The sequence below is a fragment of the Thamnophis sirtalis genome, unplaced genomic scaffold (genome assembly GCF_051295495.1).
Source record: "Thamnophis sirtalis isolate CommonGarterSnake01/CBP01778 unplaced genomic scaffold, rThaSir2_p1.2 scaffold_7, whole genome shotgun sequence".
Lineage (NCBI taxonomy): Eukaryota > Metazoa > Chordata > Lepidosauria > Squamata > Natricidae > Thamnophis > Thamnophis sirtalis.
The window spans coordinates 50,130,436-50,158,284 of NW_028261387.1; the positions used below are offsets into that span (position 1 = coordinate 50,130,436).

Here is a 27,849-nt window from a genome sequence, read left to right on the forward strand (position 1 = left end):
AAGCTACAGAAACCTAACATATTTTTTTATTCTAATGTTATCAGTGCACAATGAAAGCTGAGCAATATAAACTCTACACAAAACAAATATGTTTTCATGGAAGAGATAAATTTATAAGATGCATTAATTTTTTCCCCTGTAATAAGGCTCACGCACCTCCCTCTGTGTTGTAGCAATATGCCGTGTAATGTCCTGAGCCAAACCCTTTCCCGTGATGCATCACCACAGCCGAGAGGTCATAGACAAAGGTCTCTTTGTCAAGAGAGGAGAAAGTATCCCTGCAGCAGTAAGGTTCCATGTTTAATACCTGGTCAAAGAGGACATGGACCCCAATCTTCTCACGGTGATTACGTCCAGACCACCTGCAATTTGAAAACATTTAATCAAAAGGACTTTTAAAATGAAAAAGGATCTGATGCAACATCTTTGAAAAAAATTAATATACTAATTATTGTCATTATTGTATCTATTTTCAACTAATATTTTTTCAAATTTAATTGACATTCATTTAATATGTGTTTTTAAAACATTGTTATTACCTAACTTCTCTGATATAACATTTGAAAACTATTCTGCTTTTATTCACCAAGTCCTTTTCTGAAATAGATAATTAATAAGATAAATGTATTTATGCTAGGGCTAAGTTTCTTAATGTCCTGGGAAACTACCAATACCGATTGTGCTGCTAGATTTTACAAATTTGTTGTTGTTTTAACCATTGGTTATGTCCTGTTCCTGTCCTGTTCAACTTTATAGGAAGGGCTCTCCATTATACTCTGTGAAGTAAAGGCTTCTTCCAATTGTTGCAAGTTCAACTTTGTATTAGATCTGATGTTATCAAGCCAGCATGTTCTTTGGGTGCATTCTCTTCTTCTTCTTCCACTAACCATTCCTAGCATCATTGCCTTCTCCAATGAATTTGCCCACATGCCATAGCCAGAGTAAATCAGACACAGTCTTATGATTTTAGCTTCTAGTGATATGTCTGGTTTTATACAATTAGCACCTCCCTGTTAATTACTCTGGCTGTCCATGGTATGGTATACTCAATAATTTACACATCACAGTTCAAAGGCATCAATTCTTTGATCAACCATTCTTAATGTCCAACTCTTGCAACCATACATCATTATAGGGGAAATGTTTGCTCTAACTAGCCTGCTTGTTGTATTTATATCAATATCTGTTTTCCCAGATCTTATTCATGTTAACCATTGCAGTGCGGCCTACGATTTATCCTGCACTTGATTTCAGGAGTAGAACTGCTGCCGTGAACAATTTTGGATCTAAGGAAGATAAATTCTTGAAATAATTCAATTTCCTCATTGTTGATTTTAAATGTCTCATGTCCATCTGCAGCTGTTGTCATTAACTTTGTTTTCCTGATGTTAGGACTCGATCCCACTGTTTCACTTTTGTCCTTGATTTTCCAGATCACTTTTTCCAGGTCTTCCTTATTTTCAGCCAATAGTGTTGTATCATCTGCGTACCATACTCAAATTATTTATGGTTCTTCCCCAATCTACACTCCAACATCAGGCAGTTTGAGATCTAATTTCCGCATGATCAATTCAGCATACAAATTGAACAAAAAAGGTGATAAAATACACTCCCATTTAACCTTTATGGCAATAACTCAACATAACTCAGGCAACAAATGTAGATATTGGAATATACTTCCTGAAGGAAGGATGTTTCTTTTTCTGTTACAAACCTATGATGTTTAAAACAATAGCATAGTGTCTAGTCACTATCCACCAGCTCTACAAAAGAACTCTCATTACTACAGGTTAATACTACAACAAACTTTTTCTACTATGGCTGAATCCAAGCACAGAAATGTTGTAAAGAAACTTTTCAGAATCTTCAAAGAAATGGAAGCAACATAATTATTTTTAAAAAAATATACAAATGTAAAACTTTCAAAGGCCAGAAGTAACTTTACTGTAAACTGATCATTATAAGATACATCATGCTGATGAATATTTTTCCTACTTTTGCTAATTATGTAATTCATTGCAATCTGCTTTGAAAGTCTTCTGTTTGACAAACATCAGCATCCATAAAAAAACAGTAGCACTATTATGAGTTGCTTCCCAAATAATGTTTCACTTGAAACACACAAAGAGCTGCAATTATATTACTAGCAGTTTCAACTGCTATGTATATAGACATATTCCACTGGCAGCGGTATCCCTAGGCAAATGGCTGAAACATTTTCTATCAATTCTATACCTTAGGTTGACCCTAGTAGATTTTAATGTCAAGTTTTGGAAAGTCTTCCCTTAAATCACAACGTAAAAGAATTCTAGCACGCAATAATTTTAATCCGTATACAGTAATTAGAAGACGAATCAACATTTTTTTTGCAAATATAGCAAATGTTTAAACTTGAGAACTCTCTTTACAAAAGTGAATATACATGAAGAAAGAATATAATGGGCTTTTTTCAGAATTGTTCAACTGCAAGGTATACTAATATTTTACTATGTACGTCATATTTTTACAAGTACCTACTTTCTTTGTGTTCTGTAATATTTCTTTCAGAAAAATAAAAAAATAAATGTAAAACTTTCTTCCAATTTTCTTCAAAAATAATATGACATATAAGCGTTATGTTTACTACTCTAGAAATAGTATAGTAATAACTATACTGCCATTTCAGATATAAAAATGACTCCACATTTCTACCACCTTCTATTCACCTGAATCGTTTAAGGTGCAGCCGGAGGACCTGAGGTAGTCTGTAGATCATTAACTGCTTTTTAGCTTCACTTAGAATAAGAGGTTTGGGAGAAGACTTCCGTCGTTTGCCTAGGTAACATTTGAGAAAAAAACATAAATGTCATGTGTTAAAGGCTTCCATCTTTCAATATGAAAGTTGCAGCCAACAAACTGAGGTTTAGATTCAAGATTATGGCTTGCTGAAAATGGAGACACCATTTTCAGAAAAGCCATAATCTAAATAATAAAGGTGGGAAGGATAAACATTCTTGGAATTTCTGCTTATACCTTTTTAATTTTTAAGTTTTGGTGATTTGTGGAGTTGCTTTTAAAATTTTTAATATGTCAATTTTTATGGCTATGATTTCAGTTTCCCACATAAACATGGTTATATATTTTTGTCAAGGAAATTCCAAGGACCACAAAGAAGGTGCTGAAGTGAGGCCTTGAGTTGCAAGTTGCTCTCTCTTGTAATATGGAATTATAGGCCAATTTCTTTAGCTATACACGGACTAGTTATGGATTTCAAAACCAATTCAATTCTCATTTCATGAAAGAATTAGCAGAAGAGTTATAAAAAGAGAAATCGCTTACCCCAATTTTTTTTTAAAAAAATACCAGTTAAATGTTAAACATAGTGAGAATAAAGTAGTTTGCCTTTCTTTGCTATTTAAAGGATGGCCTGTGCCCAATTCAGTGTTTCCCTTTCATAGTTGGTCTCTGTGGGAGCCAATATATATGAACTATTCTTTTGAGCTTGTGTGAAGTGCAACATGAGGCTTGAATATATGCATTGCTAAGTTTAAAGTTCTAAATACAAAAAATTCAAGACAGTATCTCAGTTCAAATTTGAAACCTACCTGCACCTAATCATCTATATATACTGTATTTCATGTATGTATAGAATTCATGACATGACTAGAACTATCATTCTCCTTCAATCATTACAGATAGTCCTCAACTTAGGACCACTTGGTTCAGAGACCATTCATAGTTAAAGTGGCACGGAACAAACAGTAGTTATGATTGGTCCTCAAAGTTATAACTATTGCAACATTCCATGGTCACATGATCACCACTTGCAATCTTCCTTGCCAGCTTCTTACCAGCAGAGTCAATGGGGAAGTTGGCAGGGAAGATCATAACTCCCTTCTGCTGCTCTTACTCACTATGAGGAGTAAGAGGAGGAACCTCACTATGAAGTCCCCAGAGCTCTCATACTGTAAAGAACACTCTACCTGTTCTCTGTAGTACGTGCCCACTGGCAGCACCCCTTGCTTTGTAGTGTGAATCCCTGGCAGCATCCCCCACAGAACCCACCCCTTAGTGCCTCTCATGGCTTCTGCTAACACATCTGTGACCCCAACCAGCCCACCCACACTTCATAGGGCCTTGCCTATGGCACTCACCACCACCTCTGTACCCCCCCCCCCCTTGTGATGCTTGCCTGGAATGTCTGCTTCTTCCTACTTAATGAAACATGCTCCTGGGGTTATGACAGCAATCAGGATTTCCAGAAGTACCATCACTAAGTGATGTAGTCACGTAACATAACACTTTACAATGACATCACTTACAGATGGAAGTTCTGCTTCCAATTGTCATCATAACCCAAGGACTGCCTGTATTGCTTTCTCCCCATATGCCATTCTTATTTATTTATTTATTTATTTATTTATTTATTTATTTATTTATTTATTTATTTATTTATTTATTTATTTATTTATTTATTTATTTAAAGCTTTTATATGCCGCCCAATCCCAAAGGACTCCAGGCGGCTTACAAGAAAATATAAAAAACATAACAACAATACAATTTAAAACAACAGTCATCCCTCCCTTTTATTTTTTTGAAGGTAAAAAATTCTGAAACTGGGGTAATACAACTTTATCTAGGCCATTGGCTAGATATGGGCTTTAGAGGTATGTCAGTGATTGAACTCCAAAAACTGAATGTGTTCCAGACAAAGAACTACAGTGGAAAAAAATTAAATTAAATTATAATGCAACATAATTATTCCACAGAAGTATTTAATTATTTTTCCTAGTTCCTAAAAAGTACAATTCATTAGCAACATCTGGAAGATTTCTAGGGACAATTACCAGGGTTGTAGAGTAAGGTTGGGCAAAGTTTTAATAATCAGGGCCATTGTACATTTTTTAAGGGAGCAAGATTATAATTGTTGATCAGTGAAGCAAAGTGGGCAAGATCATGCATATATTCTTTTTGGACAGTCCAACATTTTTCTGATTTTCTTTCCTTTCTTATTAGGATGGGAATTTAGGATTTTTAATTTGCTTTATTTAATTCCTTAAAACATACGGCTATGGTTGTTCCCAAAAAATGGCATCTCTGGTTTCTGACAATAGTGATTGAAAAAAGAGATTCTGGAGATCCCAAAACAAAAGTTTAATGACTCAGTGTAATTTTTGGACCTCATCTACCCATTCCTTTTTAAGGGATTATAATCTGTACAATTGTATTCTAAAACAAGTATTTCTATCTTTTTCAAGAAATGTTGTCATCTTGTATCTCCAGCATATATGTTAGATATCTCAGCAATCTGCCAGAAGAAATGATAAATTTGTTTCCTTTGCTTTGTTCTGGGAAAGAGAGATACAAGACACTGCGATCTGTTGACAGTTCTATATGAGAGTAATTTTTTTACAATCTATGATCAATTCCAATTGCTGATATTATGTAAACATGATTATTAATAATTTTCCTGAACTCTTTCACAGCAATCTAAAAATAATGAAAGAAACTATACCAGCTTTACTTACTTGGTATTATCTAGCTAAATTTCCAGAATTCCCATCCAGCAGGACTTACGACTGTATTGACTGGGAATTCTTGGAAAAAAACTGAGCTTTACAATTATAAAAACATACAAGAACATTTCTCAACAGATTCAAGGAGAACACATAACAAAACAGATTTTTCTTACTGTTACACTGGTCACATGCATAAATTCTCCCTTCCAAAGCTTCTGTTTCTGTGAATTTGGCCAACATTTCAGTCAGCATGCACTCAGTTTGATTAAGAGGCACAATCCCTTTATTGATAGAATGATAACGTTCTGGAAATTCCAGGGAAAGATCCCAGAAGGGTTCCACAGTATTGGATTTATAATTACATGTTATACAGGTCACCTGTCAAGTAAAAAAGAATATCAGAACATTCCAATAGAGACAAAAATTATTATTCCCATAGGCTTATTTTCCAGTCTAAAATGACCCAAATCTGTAACCATCCATAGGATATTTTGTTTTAAACTTCTCAGATAAAAAGAATTATTTTCAAAAAAAGCATCATGTGATTTTACTACCTTCATACAACTCTCTAGTATAATAATCAGTTTTACTCTATTGGACTCTCTGAATAATACAAAGACTATTCTATTAGCATAAACTGTTGCTTTTAAAAAATCCAACTATTTAACAATTAGGCAGGAATAAGATGCCTAATTCCAGCTCCCTGGAATCACCAAAATATTGCAGTGCTGAAATGTCAATATCTCTCTCTCACAACAGTCAGTGATATAAAACAGATTAAAGAAAAGAAAATGTGTTATTCAATTTGCTAGGTTTATCAAATTAGGAGACCAGTTGCCACACTCCTCTATGTAAAAATAATAATGATTTAACGGTATATGAGCTTCAGCTCTGAGCAAGCCCTCATTATGACCCTCTCCCACAGTTCCAGCATTAGGAAAAGTGGTGGTCTACTATAGATAGCATGAATAAAAACATTAAGAAAGAAATCAGAGATTGTGAAAGGTAGCAGTTTGTAGCTCTCTTAGCACAATGCCAAGGATCACAGTTGCACAAGAACAACTTCATATTTATAGAATATATAAGTAAGAAAATAAAGTATTAAATGCTATTTTAAGAAAATATTGTTTTGGCAAAAATTCTTTTATGGCTTAAAATATAAAACCAGTCTCACTCTATCAAATATGCTTTTAAAGAAATGATAAAGTTTATAAAAGACATATCAGAATATACAAGGGTATATATTCAAGGAAAGAAGAAACAACAGTCCCATCTATATTGGTCATAAAACTCCTTAACAGAAACAAGAATCTGAAGAGGAAGAACCATGTCAGTCCATAAATACACACAGAATTGTCTGCTAAATTTTAAAAGCTCACCTTTGGCTGCAACTAGAGCAAAAGAATCATGGAACAACTATACTGCATTAGAAAAATATGTTAATTCTTTTTCTATGCATGTAAATGAGTATTTCTGGCTGGGCAAAGGATCGGATAACATGCATACCTGACTGAGTAGCTGCCCGTGGAAAATAGTGTTCACCACTTTCAGGACCTGCTTGGTGAGCTTCCTTTGTGGAAAAGGGATGAGGATCCTGCGTTTTGTTCCTTCTGATTCCAGCTCTTGCTGCACTTTGTCTAACAATTCACAAAGAAATTCCTGAGCATCTTGCTGATCATAACCTCGAAATGCTGGAATCAAACTCCATACAGAGTGTAGCATGGCAAAAGGAGACACTGAAGCCCACTTCCCAGACCACATAACTCTGAAGAGTGTGTGCAGTTCATGACAGAGAGAGATGTGCTTTGAACTTGGTTCCTTGGGCTGTATTAGTTCTAAACTTTTGCTTATTGAGGACCCACCATTTAAACCAACAGATAGGCTTTGCCTGCCAAATGAACCCAGTTGATCATTTCTGCCTGACTCCGTTGGAGTAGATCCGGTGACTAGCTTTCCAGATATTCTAGATTTTCCAATTACAGTCTTAGCTAAAAGTTCTTCAGTTTCACAAAGGTCCAGTGTCAGGAAACATTCTCTAAATTTCTGGAGGTGACTTAATACTTGAAGGATAGAGTTCATGTAGCACGTATTTCCTAAATTCTTTAGTCCAGTCACACCAGGAGTCATAAGAGGTTTACGCCGGATGGAATAGAATTGTTTGAATTTGCTACTCTGCACTCGTCTTGAGGTAGGGGAACTAGCTTCCATATCTCTGAACTTCCGAGGAATCAGGTTCTCTCTGTGAATGTGCGATAAAAGCCTGGCACTTTTTCTTGGAGGAGTGTTTGCCAGCTCCTCTAACAATCTCCGTTTCATCTCTTGACGTCGCTGCCTGGCCACTTCCTTTTTCCTCTCCAGTTCTTCCATTTGCTTTTTTTGTTCTAATTTTTGTTGGCCTCTAGAACTTTTATCAAACCATGTTCGCAATGCTTTTGCAAGCAACGATTGCCGTCTATACCAGAGAGCTGTAAGCATCTGAGGTTGTCCCTGAGGTGCTCTTTGATGGTTGCAAACATCCTCCCCCAAAGCCATTGACCGCAATGTCCTACCACTTCTAGCAGAAGGATCATGCTTCTGACTTTTAACTGCAGATAAAGAACTCCTCAGTAATTTCAGGTCACCCTCGGGATTATCATTCAATACATAGTCTTCACAAAGATAGCAAAATACATACAGATCATTTACTTCCATAGCCAAAGGATGCCTGGTCTCTTCAAAGTGTTTAAGTGCATGGTCCTCAATATATCTTCCACATGCCACATGGGAACATTTTAGGCAAGCCCAAATGGATTCGGTGGTGTTACAGTCCATGCAGTACCACTTCTGGGGGTTCAGAATGGAATGATCCTGGGCAAGTCTTAGCCGCCCAACATGTTTGCATCTATCCATGTCTTACATAAAACTCCACTGCTTTAACCTTAACAAAGGAGGCAAAAAAGAATGTAATTATTGCACACAATCAAAAATATACAAATTCTATCATTTTCTTCAGAGTATCACATATTTGTAGAGCTTAATATATTAATAAAACAGGAAAAAGAGATTGAATACATTCCAGGCATGTAATTTTTAAAAAACTAATTATCTCTGATCACTACATGTTTGTTTTTGTGGTTAGAGTAAAACAGCCTGTTGGGAAACTAGTGCACTTCCTTGAGCAGTTGGTTGGCCACTCTTGAGAACACACTAGATGAATGAGGAGTCTAATCCAGCTGGACAAAAGGTGACAGTGAACAAAATTTACGAAGTTATAATAAAATTTATTTTTGCTCTTCAGCAAGTCACTAAATGTATAAATGTGGAAAGGAAGGTATTTTACATGTATCATTTTAAAGAAAACATAGTATATTATGAATGCTTTGTAATAACATGGAGATGAATGCATTCTTGCTAAATGCAAGAAAAGTGATATTCAATGGAACTAAAACATCCATGGGAATTAATGGAATACTAAGCAAACTGTTCAACACTGAACAAGGAGTTAGAAAAAAGATAGATGATACATTACTAGATAATTTTCATCCAGTGTCCAACCTTCCCTTTTTAGGGAAATTTTGAGAAAGTAGTAGGTACACAGTTTCAGAGAGCCTTGAAAAAAGGTGGATTATCTGGATCAAGATAACGTATAATAGTGGGACAGTACTGGTCATATTTGAAGTTGACCTTTGAAATGCTTGAGATGAGGTGTACATCCATGCTTGTCTTTCTAAATTTCTCAGCAGCTTTCCATAGTATTGCCATAGTATCCTTTGGACCAGCTTTAGGGGTTGGGAGTGTGGGATACTGTTTTGCAGTGTTTTCCTTCTTTCTCCAAAGCCAATTCCAGTCAGTGTTGGTGATATAAATTGATTGCATATTATGAGAGAAGAACAGCTAAGTCAACAACAAGTGTTGTTAACTGTGTGCAAGTTTGCAGAAAGATACCCTTAAATATTTAACTTAAGAATTTGATTTTGTAAAAAAAAACAATGTTAAGAAACTCAGGATGTTCATGTTTTGTACAAAAACTGGGATTTTAGTCTACAGTATATTTTTGTTCTCTTTCAAGATTTAGGATGTTATCAGTATTATAAGGTGATTTCATGAAACTTACATCTACAATCAAACTGCTGGGAATTGTTTCACTAAAAACCTTGGCACAGAAATCTAAATAGGTGGCCCAACAACCAAGGGCACTTTAATTCAAGTAGATAAACACAATCCAAAAATTAATACCAGAAATTAAGCAAATAATGTCTGGAGAGAAAACATTCTAAGTAAATAAGGTGATGTTCTATTGGTAAAATTATTTCATTAAAAGATTTCAATTATTGATGTCTTTTTACACAAAATGCTTTTTAAATACAAATTGTTGAGGAAGTTTTTAACAGACTGTTTGCTTCTATTCTTATTATGATAGAAAGTAGAAGTAAAATGTGCAGTTTATTCTAAAATACTCTAGTTGCATTGAAGAATGGCATTAAATGATTCAAAAGAAAGATAATGTGTATTTTTAGGATGGAAGCAAATATAGACAACTGTGCCAAAGTAATAAATTATGGTAAAACACTAAACTGTATTTAAATATTTATCTATAATTCTGAACACTTTCGAGAGGAACTGCATTTATAAATAAAATTAAAGCTGTTAATAACAACATATGCAAGAAAAATGTATATCAGAAACAGTTGAAGCTTGGAGAATATAGAATTAGTACACTATAAATACACATATCTATTTTGAATTTATGTTTATTTATAATAGCCTTTTCAGATGCCCAATTTATTTCTCAAACTTTTTGTAAAAACAATAAGTTGGTCTCCATTATACTATTAATGGAAAAACATTTAAAGGTCTACTACAAGAACTGAAATTGGCAACATGGGAATCAATTATTATCAGGCCTGAAAGAATTGTTATAAAAATATGGAACAAATGTCTCTAACTTACAAGATTTAGAAAAGATTAACACAAGTCTATTGATTTTAAAAGGTAGGAGGAAAAAGGCTAGAATTGCAAACTGAGCTTGACATTTTAACAGAATTTTATTTCTGTTTTGCAGTAGGAAGAACCTACAAAATATGGTACATGAATTGTCAGTAACATGACAAAAACATGGGACATATTAATGAGCAGCATGTAATAATTTATGCAGTATATCAATAATAATGGGAATGAAATGCAAGTAATTGCAATAAAAGAAGCTATTCATACAGTAATGATTTATTATTTTCATGAGTACTGCTGAAAGTACATTCTCTGTACTTAGTGATAAGACATGAGTTCTGTCTTGTTCAGGTTGAAATGTGGCATATGCTTTTTCAAGAAGAAAAAAGAATAGGCCAGACCAAAACATAATTTAAGACAAGAAATAATACTCACCGATTCATATTTAAATATTCTCGCAATTCAATAATCAGTGGCCGGAACATCCCCATTTCAGTCAATAGGAGGTAAAGTTTCCTTTCAGCAGCTTTGGATATTCATGAGAAAAAGAAATGTAATATAAAAGCCCTGAAGAGAGAAATATCCTCATGAAACAAATATAGTATGCAGCTTTTTCATTAAACTTTACATGAAATATTTTTATTAAACAAATGCACAACTCTGCAGTTTTAAAATTTGAACAATTTCTCCATTTCCCTTAAGAAAAATGTAATTGAAATAACAAAATACAGATAGTCCTTGGCTTACAACCATTTTGTTCAGTGACAGTTCAATGTTATAATGACGCTGAAAAAATTGACTTAGTTATGGTTGATGAAGCATCTTTAATCTTTAATCACTAATCTCCTGCTCAATTTATGCTCTTTTGGCTGCCCTGCATCCTGCTTCACAGTCTCTAAGCCTGCTTGCCATGCCCCAGGAACCCTCAGCCTGTCCCAGCAATCATATCATTCATCCACCTCTTTCTCTCCCAGTTCCTTGCACTGATCTTTTGTGTCTTCCCGACTTCTTTTCGAAGTCAATTTCTCCAACAAACACTTCCTATTTCCCTACTTCTATTCCTTCTTTCTGAAGGCAGTGCTCTATACTTAAAGCTACACTCTCTTTATAAAGCTTTGTAAATCCTAGTCTCAATTGTAGTTATAAATCAAGGACTATCTGTAAAGCTACCCTGAAGCCAGATAAGTAGAAAATGATGAAGCAACGTTACACAGATTTTTTTTTAATGCAAACCTTCTGCTCTATAAGCATCTGCGAGCCATAAACTTTGGCCAATTTTTATGAGTTGCAATAAACTATGAGTTCAATGAACTATTTTGATATGAGATGATTGAGAAAACAGCCTTTGCTGAAAAATTCTATCCTATATTTAGCTTTAGTTATTTTATAATTTTGGATTATATTGTCCCTGTATAAAGTAATTACAATAAGGATTACTCTTCAATCAGATTAATAACACAGTACATTGAGTCCCATTTATAATGGCAAAATATCGTACTTTTGCACAATAATAAACCAAACAAATTAACAGCACTAGCTAATGAAAAGATTCATCATTCCTCTGCAAAACACAGTTATAGATGTGTCTGATGGGCCTTTAAGGAAAAAAATTCCCCACACCAAAAACATCTTTGATAATGTAGTAAAATCATCCCACACATTGTTGTGTGCTCACAACTAACAGAGGCTATCTTTTCCTGGAAGATCCTTTGTCCTGGAAACAATCTAATTTATCCTCTGACATTAGCCCTATGTGGAATCTCTCTATTTACATGGGTTTGGCCTCCCATTAAGCATATTTCAATAGGAATGAAATCCCAGTTAACCAGAGTAGGGATTCTGAGAACCTTTCATGAATTTTAGCAAAGAACAAAGAAACATCAGATAATATTAAGCTAGTGGGTGCAACTCAGAGGTGGGTTGCTGCCAGTTTGGCTCAGATTGGCTGAACCGGTAGAAGCAGCAGGGGGAGGCTCTACCCACCCACCCACACGTGTGCCCGAACCAGTAGTAAAGAAATTGGCAACCCACCTCTGGTGGAAGTGGAGAAAGAACAAGGAACTCTGAAGATTTTTTTCTGAGATAACGAAAAGTATTTTTTTTTTCTTTCATGAATGTAACTATTTCTTTAAAAATTAAACTATGCAAGCGATAATCATAGATATTAACAAACATTTAACAACTTTTGTGTACAAAACAAATCATATTACATAGTCTGTATTTTAGTCATACAACTTATCACTCCCAATAAATAAAGCCTTATGCGTCTTGAGAATTGTCATATGCAGGCAATCCTCAATTTACAACAATTGAGCCCAGAATTTATGTTGTTAAATGAGACAATTGTTAAGTGAGTTTTGCCCCATGTTATGACCTTTCTTGTCACAGTTGAGTTATTAACATGGTTGTTAAGTGACATACCCCATTGACTGCTTTTCAGAAGATCGTAAAAGGTGATCACATGACCCTGGAATATTGCAACCGTCATAAATATGAAGCATTTGCCAAACATCTGAATTTTGACCATGTGACCATGATGACCCTGCAATGGTGATAACTGAAAAAAAGGCCATAACCTGTGCCTTCTGTCAGTTGTTGTCTTGCAGTATTCCACAACCACACTGTTATTTTTATTTACTAAAGTGTCATATACTGTATATTAATGACAATGTATAAATAATGCCTCTTTGTGTGTGTTGTTGTTGTTTTTTGCTTAGACAAATAAGAATTACATATGAATTGAAATCAGTGGTGTACTGGTTATTTGTTGATATCAATTATTTCTCAGAATATTACAGATACTGCTTATGAAAACTTAAAAGTTTGCAAAAGTAGATTACATTGAGTTACCTTGTCTCTAAATAAGCAATATAGAATTTATAATCCACATGAAAACATACATATGCTGGAGAAATTTAGTAGAGTTACATAGAAGTAGAAGAGCTGTTTTTTTTCCAAAATAAGCAATAGACCTCAAACATCTCTACACAACAAAGACTTTGCCCCATCTGTTGGTGAAAAATAGAAACAGTCTCACAGATATTTCTGTGTTCTTCCTACAATATGGTGCACAAAGTCAACATTCAAATGCCCTAGTCATTTGATCAAAATTCAGATGCTTGGCGTCTCATATTTATGATGGTTGCAGTGTCCCCATTTGTGACCTTCTGACAAGCAAAGTCAATGCGGAACTCAGATTCACTTAACAACCATGTTATTAATTTAACTACTGCAGTGATTTACTTAACAACTGTGACAAGAAAGGCCATAAAATGGGGCAAAATTCTCTTAACAAATGTCTCACTTAGTAAAGTAATTTAGGTTCAATTGTGGTTATAAGCCGAGGACTACCTATAAACAAAAATTCCATAATAATTGAAAACAGGAGCATGTGCAAATTGTGTTATGATTAGCGAAACTGTTGTAAATATGAGATTAGGAAATAGTCATCTAGTCAAACTTTTGAAAACAATTATGTTTATTGGAAGAAAAATATTTTTATCTTGTTTAAATAACTGTCTACTTACATTCATTCATTTGAACTTTATTTTATACAATTGGTAGAGGCAGCTCATCATACTTCTGACTATTATTTAAGTAAACGAACTTCTGCATAACGAAACTTTGCCTCATTTTGTTTCTTGTTTCTATTGTCCAATCTCAATCAGTAATAGAATTATACTACAACATATAGCCCATCACTTTGTCTCCCAGGGTTGACATTGGAAGGCTGATGTTTCAATACATTTAATGCTTACTTAAACCTCTTAAATGCATGTTCAACATATAAGAGGAATCTTCTTCAGGTTGTTTTTTTAGATATTTTAGAGGAAAAAAACAGGCTTCGCTGGTTTCAGTATAACAGAGATGTTTTGTCAAAGCCAAATTTTTTTAAAGTTTAACACTGTAGCTAAATGGAAAGAAAAAAAGAGGAAGGGAGTGAAAGCCAAAGGGGAAAGAAATATGTCTCAATTGCCAGTGAAAGTTTATGTGTATGTGTATGTGGGTGGCGGGGGAGTTGTACAAGTATGAAAAATATATGTATTTTACAAATTCTCTTCCAAAGCACTTTGTTTAGCAGCTAAAACATTTAAATTAGAGGGTATTAGTATCTTCAAATTGGATTGTAGCTAACTGGTCTATTTTAATTCATGATGAGTTTCAGAAATGATGTTTTAATACATTGAGAAGAATGAACAGTATCAGAATTTGCTGATAATTTACTTGACATTGAACAATGAATAATTTGATGTAACTGATTGGAAAGCTTTAGGGTAATTTTTGCTTTTAGTATGTTTCTTTTTTTGACTACACAGTGTATAAAGAGTTAACAATACCAATTCGAATCTTAAAAAGGCATATTATAGAAGAAATAATTGGCCTGAAATTAAACAACTCTACATATAACTCTAGAAATAACAAGATTGACAAGGAAAAAATGCCCAAAAAATTAAATGTTCATGTATTTCTCATAATTTAAGATTATGAAAATATAACATTTAGATTCACAATGAGCATAATAAATAATCTTAAAATTCTAAATTGAGGGTCCTGATTAGAAAACAGTTCAGCCAATAAGTCATAAATAAATATTAAGAAATATACAAATAAGCAGTACTGGAAAAATTATTTTAGAAATAAATCATGATTCAAAAGCATACCTATTCCTTTCTCTAAGGTTGAGCTTTGAGAAAATTGGTTCTACCAGTTTGCAATAGACATCTGCTTTGTAAAATGTTCATTGGCTATCACGTGTGACATCACAATCCTTCCTTTCCTAGTTGTTCAATTTGTTTAAATAAGACAATCACTTCAATCAATTAGAAGTAATGCAGCATTTATATAATTTAAAATGATACATCTTATAAGGAGCAAGGAAAGATAAAAGGGTTATTAGCACTGCATCTGTCAACTTTGTAAGTGAGGAGAAAGGCAGGCTTAGGATATAGTGCAAATCTTCTATGAATCTGCATGCAAAAAGGCTCTGAAAATTCTCACAAAATATTACAGTACCCTCTACAGTAGGGGTTGCCAACCTTTTGGTCCTCAGGGACTACCAAATCCATAATTTTAAATTCCGCAGTCCACTGGGGGAGGCTCAGCCATCTTTCGGGCCTGGTCTGGAAACTTCTTTTGTGTTCCTTCCAGTGGTGGGTTTCAAAAATTGTTCGAACCTACTCTGTGGGTGTGGCCTACTTTGTGGGAGTGGCTTGCCACCCATGTGACTGGATATGAAGATGCCGACAACACTTGTCAGAACCACCTTAAATTACCTCACACACAGCACTGGCATGCATAAGAATATGTAAACTTGTTTTTTAAAAGGCATCTTTGGTGCGTTAAAACAACTTCAACACACGCAATCTTCTGATTGCACCACAAACGCAGTAGTCATCCTTACCTTTCACAGAGGCACTGAGTTTTATAAATATGAGCATGATAGTGTAGAATAATCATATCCAAGGACCAGTGGTGGGTTTCAAAATTTTTTGGATCCTCTTCTGTAGGTGTGGCCTGCTTTCCGGGTCCACTAGTGGAACCTCTTCTAACCAGTTCGGTAGATTTGACGAACTGGTTCTACTGAATAGGTGCGAACTGGTAGGAACCCACTTCTGGTTCCTTCTCTCAAGAAGATTGATCAATCTGAGTGAAGGAAAACGAAGATGGGAGGACTAATGGTGACTTGCTGATGTTGGTGGGAAAGTCAGTCCCATATTTCAGAACTGTAGTAGTCACAGGACTGGCCCTTTGGTCATGCCGAAGCAGCTCCTCTACAGTGGTGCATCGGCTTGCAGGAGAGCTTCCCGGCAAGCCAGTGCACATGGGTGGAGGACCTGCTCCGGGATGGCCAAAGAACCAGTCCTGTGACTACTACAGCTCTGGAATATGGACAGGCCTGTGGTGGGGCTGGAAATCTCCGTCATAGGGGGTGGCAAATGCAATGTGCAACTTTGCAGGTGGTGCAATGTGCAAAAAGGAGTGCAGCCCTCACCGGCCGGAGCAAGATAATGGTGCTGTTGCTGGTGGGGGGGGAGCCCAAGCGGGCCAAAGTGGTGGTGTTGATAGCTGGAAGGTGTGAGAGTGAAGCGCTACTTACATTTGCATGGCATCAGCATCCCACCTTTGCTGCGGTAAATTTGCGCCAGCTGGTGGCATCAAGCCACCCTCAACTCCTGCTGCTTGGGGCTCGGAGTGGTAAACCCCATACGGGAAGCACTACAGCAGAGAGAAGCACCCAGGGCCAGCCTACCTTTGCTGTCCATTGCGGATGCTAGATTGCCCCCCTGTAAACTCTTGTCTCTTGAGGAGCCCGGCCGAAGGTTCCTGTTCTGCTTCAGCGAGCACTCCTTGAGGTATGAGTTTGCGGGGGGCCAACCTAGTGTCCGGGCTGGCTACAAGAGAAACATTCATTCTTGGTCGTATTTGAGATTTGTAGCTGCAATGGATAGGAAAGCTAGGATTGACTCCGGGCACTTCTCTCTGCTAACAGGTGGACAAGCTAACTGCCTGAATGACCCCATCCTGTCCTTTGGAGTCAAAGCACTGAAACAAGAGTGGCATAGGAAATCTCAGCTGGGCTCCTTGAGAGAAATGCAAAGATGTCTTTGTGGACCACAAAATTTTTTTGCAGACCAACACCAGTTGGTGACCATTGCTCTACAGTACCCTCTGGGGTCTTGCTCTACCCCTCAGTATTGTGGTGCTCCTTGACAAAATATCCACCACATTGTGCCCAAATGTTCATCAAGATCTTACACCAGCCCAATGTCTGATTTTTTTTCAATGTAGACCACCCTGTCCTTGAATGGCTGAGTGGACAGGACATTAACATTTGAATTATTATAAATCCATGAATTTGTCATACACTACATAAATAGTACCCTCTATAGAAATTTATGCATTTGTCTTTTACATCATAGAATCACAGAGTTGGAAGGGATATTAGATATTCTCTAATCTAATCTCCTGTTTGGTTCATGATTTATTACAACATCACTGACCATGCATTCTGTCTCTAACAAGATCTCTAGTCAGAGAACTTGCCTTCATGTGATAATCTGTTCTATTACCTAACAAGTGGTGTGATGTGGTGTGGTGTGGACCAAGTGGGATGGTACACTTTTGAAAACATGGTTCTTCCATTAACATTGGTGATCCCATGGTGAGCCTGCAAAGTGGCTATGAGGCTAAATGATGGTTGTTTTTCTACTATCTGCAGGTTATTTTGTGGTTTATGCTTTTATTTTTGTTGTTATATATGTTTGATATTTTTATACTGTGATATGGTTTAATTGCTACTATGCTTGTAAGCTGTCAGAGTGAGATGAGCTGCTAAATAAGCCTGGTAATAAATAAATAAAATAGAAAGAAAGCTAGCATTTTCCTTTTTACAGTTCTTCATATGGTCAAAATAACACAGGATTTTGCAAATGCACTGTAACTGTCATTTTTATCATCTTCTTATCCATAACATATCCCTCTTAAAGCAAAATCAAGAAACTGAGAAATATGTTACCTGTAAAGTTTCTCACTGAATTAATAGAAACAAAAAAAGATCATTAAAACATATCCAAGTGGATTTTCTGACCTATCCTATTTGTTTTAAACCATGGTAGTAAAATGTCCATTTAAAAAAAACGATTTGTTCACATGATGCTGCCTTTAACGTGTCCCTAGCCTATAAGGGGGAAAGACCAGAAGCAAATGCAACAGAGACAGGATTGGGATCAGCAATAGATTCCGCAAATTTTATGCTGGAATTATTTTTCAGTGAATTCAAGAATGGGTGAATAGCATTTCAATTTTACAATAGGAAAAAGCTGATAATAGCAATAGCACTTAGACTTATATACTGCTTCATAGTGCTTTACAGTTGTCTCTAAGTGGTTTACGGAGTCAGCATATTGCCCCAACAATCTGGATCATTTTACTGATCTTGGAAGGATGGAATGCTGAGTCAATCTTGAGTCGGTTAGGATCAAACTGCTGGCAGTTGGCAGAGTTAGCCTGCAATACTGCATTCTAACCATTTCATCACCATGGCTCTTATAAGATCGCTATACTGATATGCTTGCTATGGTGCCATAGAGTTTTAACTCTGGAATCACTATTTACTGCTTTTACATCACATCCCTATTATAAATTCCTAGGGTATTGTATATTCCCTCTTCAAATCTTGCTCAGGTACAAGAATTGGAAATATATCATTCTGCTAAGTTCTGCTGTCTTAGAGTCTTAAAAAGATGTAAGTTAACATACAATCTATTCCAGTGGTCAATGGTAAAAAAAACAGAAGAAAAAACAAACAAAATTGATGTTTCAAATAACACCAGCAGGTTTTTTGTATTTTGGGCAGGCAACAGAAGATCAGCTAATTCAAGCAGGGATAGCACGTACATGGGTTAGTGCTTTCCAGCCCTTAGGTAAATAGGCATGCCAGCAGAGAGGTTATTCTATACTGAAAGATGATCAACCTCTTTCACTCTTAATTACCTGTCACATTATTATACATTGGGAAAGGTACTTGAGACCTATTTAATAGCTGCAAGGACAGAAACGCATTTGTGCCTTTTCTCTTCCTCCCAGCAGCTCCCTGAATATCTTGAAAAGATACTCCAGAAAAATACCAGAAAAAGGATTCTTATTTTTCAACAGTGTTATCTTGGGAACTGCAACAAAAAAAAGGAAATTAGCCATAGCTAAATGAAAAATGTATGTGAACAATTACACCACCAGAATCTTTTAGGCATTTGTTGAAGTTTTATTTTTTAAATTGGGCCTACATTTTTACTCAAATTTTACTTGTTTGAAAACTGTATCTATGGTTTAAGATTCATTCTAGGACTGCATTTCTGATCCAATCATTTCATCTTCGTATTAACACCTAAACCACTTAACAAATGAACACATGATCCTAACACTTTATATATTCCAATCAAATAATACATATTTGTGGTACTATAATTCAATTTACTATTTATTAAATGGTAAATCTTACAAATTGGTAACAAATACAAAAATAAATCAATCAGACTTACTGGAAAATTAAATTACTTTTAGTTACTTTTCCAATAGTTTCTTTATATTCTTACTTTGTAGTAAACAGTGGGGTGAAAACCTAATTTCATTAAAAGTACCACATTATTCACTGACTTCTTAATGTACCTTTTAACAATCACTACTTAGCTGTGACCAGGTGTCCTCCTGTTCGAATGACAAGATGCAAGTGTCTGTGCTTGAAGTTGGAGATTTTTGTCAGAAACTATACTTTCTGCTGTTTGGAACTAGCCTATATGATTGCCATGGAGGGCATTAACTCCTAAACCTCCCCATTGAAAATTGGGAAAATTCCATCATCAGTCAATATCTTTGATCTATTCTTTGTATTGGGAGAAGTTGATGGAACTATGTAAAAAAAAAACTACAGTCCGTCTAACATTGGCAGGCCATGCTAGTGGAGCAAATCCCATACTCACCTACACCGGATAATGAAATATGTGCAAACAAACAACCAAGGTCAGAGAGCACCAAGGACTCCATGCTTTCTAGTAAGTACATTTTGGATTACAGCCTATGTCATTCCTAACGTAAGTACACACATTTCAACAATCAAGTAATTTCCCCAGTACAATGTTACCAATTTCTCACCAAAACGTTTGAAGCCAGTCTGTGACTGCCTTCAATTTTGCTGACCCCAAAATAAAAAGAAACAATACCTTCAGACAGACATCAAGAGCAGGACTCTTAAAGGAAAGAAAGTTTGAAGCAATCCAGAACTCTTTCCTTCTTACCCAACTCTAAGGAAAAGAAACATAATTGCTATCTCCCATCCCAACCTCAAAAATGTGCTAGATTAAAACATCAAGATGTATCCTGGGATTTTGCATGTTGAATATATAAGAGAAATGGAATACAGACAAAACTCTTGCTTCCTTTGCCTGTGTACCTTAAAGAAGTGCTTTCAAATTGTTCAATGGAATCCTAAGATTCCATGAGAACTTAATGGGGTTCCATAAAAGACTAAAAGCAAACAAAAAACAAAAACAAAATCCTTTTATTCACTAGAGCTTTGACTATTGATAGGAGATTGTAAGACTTTAAAAAAATATTAACAGGCTTCATAGCCTGAAAAAATTTGAAAACCCCTGTCTGAAATAACATTTGCAAGCATTTGCACAGTCAAAACTGCTCATGTGAGTTGCATTTTAAGGTGAAACCAGCAAAACAATATGCATTTGTTGAATATCTCTCTCTCACACACACACACACACTGAATGCATGTTAAGTGGGACTTGGAAGCTATTAAGACACCTTTCTCTTTTAAGATCCTGTGAACAGAAACACATATCAGCTGAAGCCCAGAAGCCAAATGAGTCCCACCAATGCAAAAACAGGCCACCCACAAACTCTGCAAAGCAAAAAAGATTACTTCTTTTGGTGCTATTTTGGATATACCACCACTGAACCAGAAATAAGCCAGCTCAGCTGGTGAATGCAGGCAACAGTGTAAGATCTGAAGCTGGTCCTGGGGTGGTGGAAAGACCTTGTGTGGAAGTGCTTTCACCCAGAAAATGACTTAAAGACATCTACACTGCTGAAACCAAGCAGAAAGTGTAAGTTAGAGATTTTTCATTAGCTCTGGCCCCAAGCCTTAATATTTTGACACACCCAAACTTTCCTTGTTCTTGCCTATCTCAATATAACTTCATTATGTATTTTCAATCTATAGGTCACTTTTAAAAACATAGAAATAAAACTATAAAATATAGCAATCCAATTTTATATCCTGCTTTCCTTCCAAGAGCTCAATATACATCACACTCTCCCTTCCCATTTTTTCCTCACAACCCAGGGAGAAATGCTATTGGGCTGAGAGGGAATGACTGATCTAAAATCATGTAATGAGTTCCATGGCTGAGGGTCAGTTGTATCTGGGTCCTCCTAGTCGTAGTCTAACATTTTAATAAGTGGGAAGAAAATTAGATGCAATAAAAGACAGGCTTTTGTTTATTTAGGAAAAAGGATGCATATCCAATCCCACATTTATATTTCTTTATATGCATGACTATATAAATATATGAGATGGGAGGATTAAACTACCATAATATATAATAATTGGCATTCATATTTTATTATAAAGGATCTTAAAAATAGCTGAAAATACTATTTTTAAAAAAGGAAATCACACACACACACACACAAAAATACATAAAGCATTCCAGTACTGTTCACAATGTTATGGGTCTTTTTCAAAAATGTTTAAGTCTCTACCTCTCACAACATTAATTGTAATGAATTGAAGAGGTGGAGGAGGGAAATTGATCTATACAACATGCAGGAATCACACAGACAGCTTGCTAATCAAGGACAAGTGTTTAGAGGCCTGAAATTTTAAATTTATCTGTAGTCAGCTGCTTGGGAAAAAAATAGAAAAAAACTAAATTAAACAATTGCTTAAGAGAAAAGTTTACAGAAAAATGTCATTTTAAAATATATTTTACAATATAGATTTATCTTTGAAAATTACATGATACCTGAATAGCATTCAAGATAAATACACTAATTTCTACTAGAAATAAAATTCATGCAGAATTTAGAATTAAAATAAACCCTCTGCAATGAATCAGAACAACTAATGTTTACAGATAGTATGTAACCTAGAGTCTATGATGATTATATACAGTTCAAAGTAATAGCTTCAACTTAATAATAAGATATACTGTATGCTGTATGAAAACCCAATGTTCCCAGTTTATTGGGATTGCATTGACTGATTCCAACTATAAATTGGGCAATTCATTTCTTATTTTCAGCAAAAAGTCTTTTGATTTAGTTAGCTATGATGGGCAATATGTTCCTTTTTTTTGCAAAGCTGGGTACATGATGAAGATGTCTTGCATCTTTATTTTAACCTCAATCAAAAAAACCCTAATAAAATTATTTTTTCCTCTAAATAAATATTTAGTTATTTCTTTTCAACTCATTTAACATAAGTACATTGTGATTGTTTGCAAAGATTTTATGGTCCCCCCAACTCAAATATTGCTCAATCAATATATTGTATATAACAATTTGCATCACCATTAACATCCCAATAGCATGAAAATGAAATTGAAAGCTGACAAAGCTTCTTATAAGTATCTGTTTAAAAGGACAATTCTGGGTTCCACAATTCTGAGTGGTTGCATCCATGTATTTGTATGGAAATGTGTCCATTTGCCTAGGGAAAAGGAACAAAAACCTGAGACAGTAGGAAGTATCTGGGGAAGGGGGAGATTAATAGGAAAAGCTACCTGACCAATTTGTCTTTGACCCATTTACCTATAATGCATGTTCTGTAGCCAGCCAGGTGCATTATGACAGCCATTTTGTGAATAGAAAAGGCTCCCCCAACAGCCATTTTGTGAGAGTTCCTCTGATATGTTCACAAATTCCAGACGTACCCACCAACTCCTCAAATTATCATCTCCAGTAATATGTAACAGTTCTTAACATATATTTTCATTCTGGAGCTTTATTTTGTATAATTTTCAGTAAGAGAATAACATACACTAGATAAAACTAAGAACTGCCTGCTATCCTGACACAATAGATTTGGTAACTGCTGAATCTCACTCTTTCAGGCACAGAGAAATCTGTGGCAATTTCTTTTATATTACCAGCTCTTGAGGGTGCACACACACATACACAACTAGCTTGCAAAAGACTGGGCCAATTATTCACAAGCTTTATCAGTAACTATAATCCACATAAATGATAGTATTACATGCAATTTACTGCACAACCAATTAAGAATAAATGTTTAAAAATACTAAGGTAACAAATATAAATGAATTTCCAAACTTGCAAATAGCACAAATTCAATCATAGTCTGTTACATTCAGAGATTGAAAATTGAATTCAATTAGATTTATTAAATAATTCAGTGATTGACAATTAAACATACAAAGGGTAAGGTGTAATGAAAATTTTCTAATCTGAACACTTTCCATAGATCAAAATGTTATCTCCTTTTTAAATCCTAAGATTATAAAAAAGTTTAATGCAATATAAGCATCATCCAAATCAAACTATAACTAAGAGTATAAATAGAGTTACGTCAAGGTATAAACAGTTCCTTCAAGATTACTCGTTCTTAATTTATTTAAATAATATTCACAAATATGCTTTGCTCTACTGTCATTTTTAGCAACTTGAAGTAACTTTAGCAATATTCATACAATGTTATATACTGCATAGTTGTTAAACATAAATATTCAAAATCATTACAGATGGAAGTTATGAAACATTACTGGAAATACTTCTATTGAAGGAGGATTGAAGGAATAAATCTATGTGTCTGTCTTCTAGACTTTTTTGGATATTTTCCCCTAGAGAGTTTAGTAATACCTAGCTTCTATTTACTGTCTGGATAGGTAGAGGGGCTGCACCTAAGTTGCAAACTAACACCTGATAATGGATTACATAAAATTATCTTCCTTTTATGAGTTGCTTAAAAGGGCTGTTTGTATATGTAAGAATGGTTTCTAAACATATCCCTTTTTTCTCTTAGCATTTTCAACATCCATCTTTAAACTTGCTACAAAATAGCACATTTAAGAATGCCATTGAAGCATTTGTGAAAAGAACCAGTGGCAGCGGTATTTTGGATTCTGGAGATAATATAGATCCAGCTAACCCTTGTATACTGGCAAGGATAAAAAATCATGTGAAATGTAGTATTTCTTAGCACTATAGTTTTTCATATCCACAATATGCTATCCCTTACTTTTCTTATAGTTTCTTACAGGATATTGTATGTTATCATGGCAATTACATTTTAATTGCATCAAAAACAAAGACATCATCCACTACTCCTTCAGTAAGCTTACTTTCTTGAGTATTTTTCTCTGATTAATCTTCTACTAAAGTTTCTGGTTTTTATTCTGGACCTCCTTCCTGTTGCTTTCATTGACTGCCCTCCCACCCTTTTGTCCCCAAATACATAACATTCAAGTTTCAGTACTTCCCTTCAGCCCCCACTAATTTCCATGCCTATCAACTCTCTTTGGAATACAACAACATCTCAGCAGTTGAAATAGTGGCTGGAGTGGAAGAAAGAGGGTAATCAAGACCCTTTACAGCCAAACAGTATTTACAAGTAAGCTGAATTTAAATGGATCACAGAAAATAACTAGGAGGAGATTGTGACTTTATATTCCAAACTGAAAACATAATTCTGCATTGCAAATCTTTTTGCTGTAATCAATGATTGCAAAGATGGATGCTTCTGCATTGTCTACCATTTATCAGACTGGTAAATACTCAGAGGGATCATTTTGAATGTGCATGTCAACTTGGAGCCAGAATTATTCAGCCAGGATGAACTAGTATGTTGAAAATAGCAGAAGATTTTTCTATGGGTGCCATCCACAGCAAAATGAACCTAATACAATCACCTCTCGGAGGAAACCTCTTTCCTCCAGCATTGCAAATCCTTAGCCAAATAATACCTATCCTGACTGTTAGAAAGAAAAGAATAACCAAAGATAAACTCTCTATTTTCAATATTTCAATTGCTTCACTACTATTAATTCTAAAATTGTATTCATGGATACTTAGAACCATGCTAGCTTTTAGAGTTTCTATTTTAGAAAAGTCTGGTAAGTAAAGCCAACTAGGAATAAAAAAGTATATAAATAAAAAGAAATCGCTATCGGCGCTTTTGAGTAGGAAATTGAATTTGTAAAAGTATAATTAGAAAAGGAACAAAGTACACCCAGGTAATGTTGAACTCCAACATTAGCTGATTAGTCTTAGTCATCATGACCAATAGTTGGGATGATAGAACAGCAATCCAATATCTGGAAGGCCCCATATTTCCCTATTTTTAAAATCCATATTCTATGCTTTAATTCTTCCTTTTGTATTATAAAAATTGTATAAGCAAGCTGAAATTCAATATTGTAATAGTAAAGAATATTTTTAAAAAGAAGACAGCATAATTGAAAAGCAATAAACTAAAAGAGTATAACGTATTTTTGCAATTGTATGTGAATTGTATCCCACAATATTTAAATGTTTAAGAACATTATTAAACATTATGTTTAAGAATATTATGCCTCTTTGCCAATGTTTGTTCATGATTAGTACCAGGTAAATCAATATTGATAGTTAACATTTAAAAAAGCACATTGTATTATTAGAAATATAGTATTTCCACATTCTGCACTTTAAGCAGTCACTCAGTGGAGTTTAAGGGATGTCAGTGTCAGTGTTCTTCTGTTTATAAACACTGACATTCCATAAACTCCGCTGAAGATGTTACCTAGCCTGGTAATAAAACATTCAGAAACCAACCCACAAGCTCAGAGAACAAACCTCCCACCCTCCCCGCCATCCTACATCCAAGCTACAGATATTCACCACTATTGCATTCTCATTTTTGTAATTTAAATTTATTTTAAATTTAAAATAATAGTTCAAAACCAAAGGATTAAATAGTATTTAACATGAAATTTAATTTTAGAAAGTGAGAAAGAGAAGAAACCATGTTTTCCTACCCTAAAATGGTTTATTGTGACCAAAAGGGGGAACAAGATTTCAAAAAAGGATTAGGAGAAAACATAAAAGAACCAGAGATGCTTGATTTTACACACCTTCGCTATTATTTTCTATATTCTATATTTTAACAAGCATATTAGTTAAAAGTGAAGACTAGGCTGCACCTCATTTTCTATTAAATGTGGGTGGGAAAGAAAAAACAAAACTTTACATGATGTAAGCAAAGAATTTTGCTTTCTTTTGAAAAATCAGTGAGCTAATAAATTTTTAAACTATAAGAACTCTAAAACTTTTAAGCGATAGAACAGTATTTATATGGAAGTGGCTAGAGATTCTACTTATGTTGCAGTTTACCATTATAATATCATTCCCATCTATCAAATCAACTAGTTAATTTTTTAAGAACAATGCTTCATTTGTTTTCTTGTATATTAAAATGTTTCAATGATAAAAAATACCATAGATATTAAAGAACCATTGTTATCAACATAATTACATCAGAACATATGTTTAGATGAAAATGCAGTATTAACATAATTTCAACAGCATAGTTGCTATATAACAATCAGCATTTGAAAATGAATGGGTTACAAAAGCTCAATCCACGTTTAAAGGCCAAGAATTCCCAATTGCATCAATGCTAGGGACAACTTCTATCACCTGACCTCCCCAAATCTTGCTATTTATATCAACATGCTAATAAGAATGAAACTTCAAATCACAAAATACATTCTAGAAATAATTTTAAGAAGTTTAAGCTGTAATGTTGCAAAGAAGAAGTTACAAACACCTTACTTGAAATTGACCGGGTAAGATTCTAACTTGCAAACAAAGAAGTACACACAACTAAGCAACAACAGCATGAAGTCTTCCTGTTGCCCATCACCATTCCATCACTAACTATGCTATCTCTCCCAACAATATGCTACTTATTAAAACAATTGCTACTTTGCCCACCAGTTATTTCTTCCAACTGTTTTGCTGCTCTCCAGCCACAAATGACAATTATTATGAACACATGCACAACTGTTTTAGCTTTCAGCAACTATGCTATACCTACCCAGTTCTTAATGTAGTTCTTAATCTCCTTAAAGTGGCTTTCTTCCAGCATCCTGCAAGTTTCATGTCTACTAGTTAACTCCCCCCCCTTTTCCCCCCTGCCAATGTCCTCAAGTTATCTCACAGAAGTCTATGGGTTCAATATACTCCTAACTCTCGCTGTACACCAGAGCAGAGACTGTGTTTACCAAAGCAGAAGGGGGGGGGGGAAGTCTGTCTCACACCTTCAAAAGTCAGTTGTTGGCCAATATCTTTGATCGGGCAAATCCTGCCACAACTATTATTCACCTTTTCATTTGGTGGGAGGGTTGGCTCCTATCTTCTTCCCCGCTCTCTCTAAGAGCTGCCGGCGCTTCCCCCTTCTCGGTGAGCGCAACCTCCCTTGTCCCCTGTAAGCAGGGGTTGAGAGAAGAAAGGTTCTTCTCCACCCACCCCCTCTACTCTTTAGGGGGTCAAGACCTCTTCCCCTCTGCCGGCCTGCTCAAACGCGTGAGCGAGATTCCCTCCAAATCAGAAGGTGGGGCTTAAACGAGCACAGCCCTCACGTCCCCAATGTGGAATCTGAGCTTCAAAGGGGTGGAGCCCCCTCAAACCTTCCACGACAATTGGGGGGTAGAGTCTCCCCAACCGGCTACAACCACGCATAAAAGAGCCCTTTCTACCTCAGGAAGGGCTCTCCTACTCCCCACTATTTCAGGTCTGAACCCCAAGGGGGTAAAGCCCCCGCCCCCCCTCCGGCCCCTTTATTTACCGCCATCATCAGCACGCGCGAGCTGTCACCAAGCGCGAGACACCCCAACCGGTACACGACACGCCCCCCTC

At 35.4% G+C, this 27,849-nt stretch overlaps 1 protein-coding gene across 3 annotated transcripts in view; it reads right to left on the reverse strand.

Moving 5' to 3' along the window:
• USP49 (ubiquitin specific peptidase 49) overlaps window positions 1-27,849 on the reverse strand; it is a 35,289-nt gene extending 7,440 nt beyond the window's left edge. Inside the window, exons 1-6 of one of the 3 annotated variants that reach the window (XM_087719981.1) lie at window positions 27,779-27,849; window positions 10,861-10,992; window positions 7,006-8,416; window positions 5,673-5,877; window positions 2,706-2,814; window positions 157-362 (exon numbers count right to left, since the gene is read on the reverse strand). In XM_087719981.1, the coding sequence (XP_087576107.1) occupies window positions 157-362; window positions 2,706-2,814; window positions 5,673-5,877; window positions 7,006-8,388 (1,903 nt within the window). In that variant the 5' untranslated portion in view covers window positions 8,389-8,416; window positions 10,861-10,992; window positions 27,779-27,849. Of the gene's footprint in view, window positions 1-156; window positions 363-2,705; window positions 2,815-5,672; window positions 5,878-7,005; window positions 8,417-10,860; window positions 11,063-27,778 lie in introns of those variants that run through there. The other 2 variants (XM_087719983.1, XM_087719982.1) reach the window with 2 other exon arrangements.